General features: G+C 57.6%; 1 protein-coding gene across 2 annotated transcripts; it reads left to right on the top strand.

Annotated features, from left to right (window-relative positions):
- The first annotated feature begins 1384 nt into the window (after positions 1–1384).
- Positions 1385–7243, top strand: CFAP126 (cilia and flagella associated protein 126). Of its 2 annotated transcripts, XM_077841527.1 has the most exons (5): positions 2039–2065; positions 2731–2793; positions 3307–3387; positions 4408–4584; positions 6084–7243. In XM_077841527.1, exons 1-5 carry the CDS (start codon positions 2039–2041, stop codon positions 6777–6779), a joined length of 1044 nt encoding a protein of 347 aa, XP_077697653.1. In that variant the 3' UTR covers positions 6780–7243. The 2 variants fall into 2 exon arrangements, 1 of the variants encoding a protein (XP_077697653.1); XR_013348699.1 differs by lacking the exons at positions 2039–2065; positions 4408–4584; positions 6084–7243 and adding an exon at positions 1385–1507 and having other exon boundaries at positions 3307–3367.
- Positions 7244–7860: the final 617 nt, after the last annotated feature.

Raw genomic sequence — 7860 nt, 5'->3', positions numbered from 1 at the left:
ATAGTCCAACAGGACTTCTCTGGATACCCCAATGGATTCAGGGGCAGGTGCCCAGATCCTCCTGTCGGCATTTTGGCCATAGCAAAGGTTCTATGCCACTAGTATTTGCAATATTTCCTCACAAATCTTGTCTGTTTGCGGTTTGTTTTACTTATTGAACTAAGCAAAAAAAAGTGGGTTTGTGCCCTTTTTTGCTTCTTTCTGGTGCCTGAAGAAGACCCATTGGGGTGAAGGGGGCAGCCTCTGTCTGGTGTTTACCATGGAAAGCCCAGAATTTCAAATCCGAGCTTCCCTGGTTTTGCTGGAGGATCCAGAAATGTGTGTTGGGAGCATTCATGGCAGGAGTGTTGAACCTTTAGGAATCTGCCAACTCTTCATGGGGTGTCTGAGTCTGTGCTCTGGGAAGCTGTGCTGAGACCCACAATGCAATGATCCAACAGCAGATGAAAGGAGTGCTGTGCAGGGATACGGAGTAGGTGTTTCCCTGCTAAATGATCTGCTGTGATTTGCACTGTTACAAGGGCGTATGGGGCAACAAACATATACATACAACTGAAGTACCTATGTGACCCACACACCTTCTGTGTGTGGTGTTCTGTCCCATCTAGTGGCACTGAGACCACTTAAAGAGAGAGAGAAAATGAGTCTGCTCTACAGCCGTAGCTAACAGCCAGATGGCTTTTAGCTCATGAGGTAGAGGCTCATGCACTAAGCTCCAGAGGTCCTTGGTTCGATCCTGCCCACCGAGAACTGGGGTCTGTCGGTTTTACACCTGCACCTGTATGCTTGTTGGCTAGTATCCCTGGAGCCCTGTTGTAAGAATGTGGCAGCAGCCCAGAGGCCGGGCCCAGCTGTAATGACACAGCGGCAGGGACATGGGCTGCACTGAGCCAAGTGATAATCGGGAAGTTCAGCTTCAGACATCAGAACTCCTGGGAGCCAGCCCTGCCCCTTTGGAACATGCCCTGCAGTACTGGACAGCTGGGGCAGGGGAGGCAGAAATCCCGCAGCTGTGGTTAGCCCCACTTAGCCACAGGGCGTCACTGTTGGTCTGCATCCGAAAATGCAGCTCTCCTGCAGCAACTGGATGTATGTCCTGCCCCTTGCCCTCTCCTGCTGCTGTCTGGCTTGGGGGCCAGCTGTTGCAGGGCTCGATTCCAGCCCTTCTCTGATGGGTACTGCCAGCTGGCCATGACACCAGCCAGGCAAGGTGGCAGCCTGGCGTAACGAGCACAGGGGCGGTGCTGTGCGCCTCTGGTAACAGCCCAGCAGATTCCCCACCCAGCAGGCCTGAGCCTGTGCTTCTGCCCGCCTGGGGGGCCACAGCCTCATGCTGGAGAGGACCAGACGGACCTTCGCTGTCAACCCAGCCTGGGCAGCGGGATGGCGGCAGGGCTCGGCAGCGGCTGTGCAATTCCCTGGCAAGGGCCGAGCCAGGGCAGACTCAGCCCTGGGCCAGCTGCTGTGTCCGGTCCAGACTCGGGGGCCCAGACAGCTCGTGTGACAGGTCAGCGCGGGGAGGCACCTCTACGAGACACAGCCCCGAGCGCCGGGACTGTCCCTATAAAACGGGGCCTCTGGGCTCCCTGTCTGGGCAGGGCAGGCCGCTGCAGTAGCAACAAGGAGCTAAACACAGCGGCTTTCACGGCGCCCCGCGGGAGCAGCGGGCCCCGCCCGCCCCGCGCAGACCCTCCTCTCCGCGCGCCACGCGCCCGGGGGCCTCGGGGCGGGGCGGGCAGCGCCGGGAGGCGGAGTCAGCCCGTCAGACGGGGGCGGGGTCTCGGGGGGGCGCTTGTCGCGGGGCCCTGAGCTGGGAGGAGGAGCCAATGCGGGGGGCCCCAGCGAGGGGGGGGAGGGAGGGGGCGGAGCAGGTCACGTGGGGCGGGGCGACAGGGACGGCTCAGCTCTCGGATAGTGACGCGAGACTTAGTGGGATTCGGGGGCGGGCCCAGGTCGCTGTTTCCCCATTGGTTGGTGTCTGCCCCGCGTGGTTGCTAGGAGACAGGTGTAAACAGAGCGGAAAGCTGCCGGACGCGGCATGGCAACGAACTACAAAGCGGGGCAGGTGAGAGCCGGGGGGCGGGCACCCCCCTGGGACCCCCCACTGACCCCGTCCCCCCGCGGGTCCCCACCGACCCCTGCCCCAAACCCCCGCGGGCCGCCACCGACCCCGCCCCCCCCCCCCCCGCGCGGGTCCCTACCGACCCCGGCCCCTCGCGGGCTCTCCCTGGCCCTACCCCCCACCCACCCATGGCCGGGAATTCGGAATCATGCTCACCCCCTTTATAGCATAGGAAACTAAGGCCCAGTGGGAAGCAACTTGTCCGAGGTCGCAGTGCAGGTGCGTCCAGGGTCCCTGGCTCCGAGCTAACGCGTGACTGGCTCCCACCCCGGGCTCCTTCCCCCAGGCCAGGCTGCCTGGTCACAGGGCTGTACTGGAAGCTCACGACCTTGGTGCTTCTGGGTTGCTTCACAGGACCCAAGGGTGGCTCACATGCATCCCAAGCAGGAATAGGGTTTTGTGAGCCCTCCTCACCACCTGCCCCCTGCTGTTAAGGGCACAAGGGTGTCAGTGCAACAGGAGGGGCTGGAGAGACCTCTGGCAGGGGAGGAGGAGGTAGGTTTGGGGGATGAGCCATCCCAGGCTATTTAAGCATACCCTGAGTACCTGCAGTGGGCAGTGGAGCTCTCTGGCTCTGTTTAATGGCCTACCCCCTCTCTCTTTTGCAGTATGAGGATGCCTTCACTGCACAGAATTTGCAAAACTGGACCCTGCCCAAGCTCTACAAGGAGGTAGGACCTCTCTGCCCTCACCCTGCATTGCCTCTGCTTCCCTTTCATGGAGTCGGGTTCCAGAGCTCTATGCAGGCCTGGCTATGCTGCATCTGTACCTCACCTGTGCAGAAAGGGTGGCTGCACCATCTCACAACAGAGCCTGTGCCCCACTGGCCACCTCTGCTGTTCTTCCTGGCTGCTCCTCTAACATGAATTGGAACCCAATGGAGTGGTGTGGCAATAAGATAGTGTCAATGGAGCCAGAGTAATCTGGAGACAGACTCTGTCTCCCACTTGCCTCTGTGCTGGGATCAGACCAGAGTGGGCCAGGCAGCCAGTTTGGGGACCTATACGTTTGGATCACATGCAGCTGGGAAACCCCGTTTGCCCAGTGCTGACAGCCAGGCTGGTGGACTCCCGCTGCCCTCCCAGGCACTCCCTCATAGACCAGCCCGAGTGGCTGTGTCCATCCATTTCTGTTCTACCTATATGTGGACACTTTAACCCCTGTTGTTTTCCTTCTGCCCTCAGCACCCCTCTGCCCGGGAAGGCTACACCCAATTTGTAGCCAATGACCGAGGACACCTGCTCCCTGCAGTGCCACGTTCAAAGGTGAGTGGACTAGTTTGAATCATAGAATCATAGAATATCAGGGTTGGAAGGGACCCCTGAAGGTCATCTAGTCCAACCCCCTGCTCGAAGCAGGACCAATTCCCAGTTAAATCATCCCAGCCAGGGCTTTGTTTGGCTCCTGTTTCCTAAGCAGTTTTCAGGGTTTGGAGTTGGGAGCCCTGCGAGTGGGCAAGTAACTATCTGCCTTGTCTCTGGTGCCCATCACCATCGTATCTAAGCCCTTCCAGGTACATCAGACCTGCACTGTGAAGGCTAGAGGGAACTAAACTGAGCAGCAGTGCCCAAGCCCTGGGTGATCAGATGGTGACGACTCCTCTTCTTCATGTCCCGTTGTTGAATCACATTGAGTAGTTAACCCTGAAGGCCCCTGCCCGTTAGCACTCAGTGCTGGTGCTGGCCCAGGGAGGGGTATGGTCACAAACAGATGAGGATGTGCCCATGAGCCCCCATCGCAGAAGCTGCTGCATTTTGCCCTTCCTGGCCGCGGTTTGAGGGAGTTCTGTGTGGGGAAGATATTTTCTAACCATGAGCTGGGAAACCAGCTGGCTTTATACAGAGCCCATCTTCCCCAGGGCATCCAACCCGCTGTGCAGAGCCCTCTCCTGGGGGCACTAGCTCTGCCTGGTAAGGTGAAAGCTCAGGCTGTGCCTCCCTCAGAGAGGGTGCAGCTAGCCAGTGCCAGTATTTAGTCACCCTAGGAAACTGGTGCGGAGGAGCCGGAGGCAGCAGCTGGATTCCTGGGTTGTTCCTGCCCCCCTCAGAACCAGAGCTAGGGAAGCTACAATTGTGCGTGAACCTGGTTGTTGCTGGCTCGATTTTCCTCTGGGGGCAGGAAGCTTTGGGTAATGGGGTCTCACTGCCAGCTGGCTGGGTTCAGCTCCCTTCAAACATGGCTGTAGCAGTCCTTTGATGACAGTGCAGACAGGGCTGCTCTGTCTCACAGAGAAGTTCCCAGGGCTCTGCTGCCAAAGACCAAAGCCATCTCCCCCTGCCCTGCAGGCTTCCCCCTGGGGAACATTTATGGGAACCTGGGAGATGCCACTGAAGATCCCCCCGGCCAAACTGAACCTGACCTCTCGCTCAGCTGCCGCAGCCTCACACCTCACCAACTGGATCCACAAGTCCACCGCACTGACCAGCGCCTGCAACGGCCTCCGCCCGCAGATCACCGGCAAGGTAGGGAGCCCTGCGTGCAGGGGCCACACCTTCCTACAGGGAGCAGGCGGCACCAGACACCTGTTTGCCGAGGTTTGGGTTGAACTCTTGCAGAGCAGAATTGGAGGGGGGGGCTTGTGGGCCTCCTCAATGGGCACTAGGAAATTGCAAGTGTATATAACTGTTGGTATTAATCTGTGCCTGCCCTGACTGACATGAGGGTGTCTGGGTCTCTGGGCTGGGCGAGTCATCAAATAGTAGCTGTGCCCCAAATACCAAGGCCGGGGTTTATGAAGCCAGGTGGGTGTGTCCCGAGGGCAGATTTCAAGGACACTCTCCTAGCCTCTTCTCCATCCTTTCAGAGCGTATTTAATCTCCTGAACGTGGCAGCCTGTGCCGTGCTGGGGAGGGGCTGACTCAGCTGCATGGCGAAGGCACCTTGAAGGGCTGCCACCCCCCAATCTGCAACCCACATGCACAAATAAAACCCTAATCTCTGTACTTAGCACAGCAGAGGCTAATGCTGAGGGTTCGGTCTCATCTCACGATGGCCATAGGCTCTGGAAACTGACAGCTCCTGGTATTTGGAGAGTGGAACCTTCTCCTCCCCCCTGGTTTGGTCCCTTTCCCATTGGGTAGGTGCTGGGGGGTTTTCTCTGCTGGCTTGTAGGGCTGCATTGGCCGGTGTGACAGGGCTGCTGGGTTCAGTATAGCATTGATTGTGCACCCTGCCGTGGCAGCTTAGGGCGTGTGCCCATGCAGTCCTGCAGCTGTGCCAGCAGGGGGTGCTCACAAACCACAGCTGCCCAGAGTGGGAGCTGCCCAGAATGCAAAAATGCCCCTGCCCCAGCTGCTCCTGGTAGTGCTGAGTGGCATCTCTTTGCTTACCTGACAAACTCACTCTTGCACAGAAGCCCATGCCCCAAGCAGGTGGGGACCTCTGTCCACATTGCTCTCCCAAGGGAGGGGCTGGGAACCATAGACGGGTGAAGGTAGGTCATGTTGGACATGCTGCCCAGGGCAGGAAGAAGGGGCTTCTGGTAGGAGGTAGGCAGGTCAGGCCTGACCAGTTCTCCCAGCGGCCAGAAGCCCTTCTTGAACTCATGGGATTCTGGCCAGTGCCCGAATCCCATGAGTTAACATCTCTAAAGGGTTAACTTTGCAGCACTGACAGTAAGGTCTCCAGTGCCGCTGGAGTCAGTGATGAAAGCAGATGGTCCCTGGCCGGTGCTTGAGCGGCACCAGCTCATCCTCAGGTGTCAGTGGAAACAGCCTGCTGCAGCAGCACTGCGGAAGGGAAGGGGTTACACCCAGCCTGGGGAGGGACCTTCTAGGAACGTGGAGACCCCAGGCAGGGAAAGAACTGCAGCAAACCCTCTCTCTGCATGGGGGCCCAGGTGAAGAGCCCAACTGGCAGTAAAGAGCTTGCCTATAGTGCCAGCTCTGCTCTTCACATCCCTCTCCTGCTCTGGCTTCGCATGCTCCTCCCTGGCACTGATGACCTCTTCCTCCCCAAACAGCCCCAAGAGCCTGAATCACACACACAGACCACAAAGGAGCTTTCCAATAAGAACAGTCGGGCATCTGGCAGAGGCTCCCAGGGCCCCAGGTGCTCAGCCAAAATGCCCCCTGAAGAGGAGGCTTATCGCAAAGGATCCACCACCCCCAAGGTCCCACTGTCACGCCAGCCTGGCTGCATGGACGTTCGAATCAAAGGAGCTTCCTCCCAAGAGATCTCAGGTTCACACCAGCCAGGCTCAAAGGAGGCTTGGCACAGAGGAAGTGTGTCATCTGAAGTCCCATTGTCACGCCAGCCTGGCTGCATGGATGTTCGAATCAAAGAGACCTCTTCACCCAAAGTCCCAGCTTCCAACCGACCTCCTTCAAGGGAGGCTAATCCCAGGCGAGCCATCTCTGCCGAAGTCCCAGCTGGAAGTCGACCTGGGTCAATGGAGGCTAAAGCCAAAGGAGTCAGCTCACCTGAGCTTGTGGCTTTATGTTGTTCTGGGTCAATGGAGGCCAATCCCAGGGGAGCCATCTCGCCTGAGGCATTGGCATCAGGCCGCCCTGGTTCAAAGGCTAGCGAAGCAGCTGAGACCCAGAAGAGGATGTCAAGGAGGGTAGCGGAGGGGAACGGGAGCATGTCGCCCAAGATGGAAGGGTCAGCGAGACCCCAGTCCTGCCCTGAAGAAAGATTTGGGCAAACATTCAACTGAAGGTCAAAGCAAATTCTATGTCCAAGACACGAACGCTAATGAGACCAAGGACAAACATCTTGCTCAGCATTTCAAGCCTTCTGGCCCTTTACTTTCTTCAGTTCTAGTCACCTCCATCCCCAGGCTGGTGGTGTTTCCTTTCCCTCCATCTAGCTGTAAATCTCAACTTTTAATCCTGTTTGTGAGCTAGTTTCTTTGCGAGTAGGAGCTTCCCCCCACATAAGAGTGAGCCCAACTGACCCAGCAGTGACACAATCGACTTCCCAGCCTGTCGAGCCCCAAGGTTGGGGCTCTCAGACCAAGATGCTGCCTCACAGGGACATTCACCCATATGCACAAATCGCTTTTCAACCTGAGCATGGGAACAAAACCAGCCAGGGTTGATGCCCAGGTTGGCAAGAGGGTGATTGGTTCTGAAGGAGCCCAAGCGATGCTGATGATTCGACAGTACCATGTGGCCAGCGTGTGTGTTCATTGTAATCAACACAAAAATAAAACTAAAAAAACTAAAAAAATTCTCCCCTCAGTTTTCATTTACCAGCATTAGCATCAGTGGCAGGCCATGGGCTGGCACTCACCATCCACTCCCACAAGCATTAGCACCCAGGGCCACGGGCCGGCGCACAGCCTCTACTCCCCCAAACGTTAGCACCCAGGGCCACTCACCCTCCATTGCCACCCATCCACTATGGCTCCTGACAGCATGCTCAATGCTGCACCATCAGACCATGCTAGAACACAGTATGCTGGGCCTCTTGCTCTCCACAGGTCTTGTCTTTGTTCTAATTGCAGGGGGGCTGCAATCTTCTCCATTTCAGGCTGATTAGGTGCAGCCCTGGGGCTCCTGGTGAGATGCCCTTGCAGCCTTCAGCCACAAGTGGCCTCACCAAGTTTGTGGTGTTGAGTGCTTTCCTGCAGGGCTGGCTCTTCTACTAGCACAGCTAAGAGCTTCCCTCACCCCCGGAACAACATCCAATGTGGGGCAGTCTAGAGTCATGGAAAAAAACGCAAAGCCAGTCCCCAGGGGGGCTCAGTGATGTTCTGACTCTGTCCCAAAGGGATACAGGCTGCAATCCCTCAG

This window comes from Eretmochelys imbricata, chromosome 24 (assembly GCF_965152235.1).
Source record: "Eretmochelys imbricata isolate rEreImb1 chromosome 24, rEreImb1.hap1, whole genome shotgun sequence".
In the NCBI taxonomy this organism is placed as follows: domain Eukaryota; kingdom Metazoa; phylum Chordata; order Testudines; family Cheloniidae; genus Eretmochelys; species Eretmochelys imbricata.
Note: the sequence above shows the minus strand (reverse complement) of the source record. Positions and strands in the feature narration are given on the sequence as shown.

Coding starts and splice junctions, on each gene's coding strand:
- CFAP126 (XM_077841527.1), top strand. CDS start 2,039: ATGGCAACGAACTACAAAGCGGGGCAG. Junction 2,066..2,730: donor CGAACTACAAAGCGGGGCAG/GTGAGAGCCGGG, acceptor TCTCTTTTGCAG/TATGAGGATGCCTTCACTGC. Junction 3,388..4,407: donor CTGCAGTGCCACGTTCAAAG/GTGAGTGGACTA, acceptor CCTGCCCTGCAG/GCTTCCCCCTGGGGAACATT.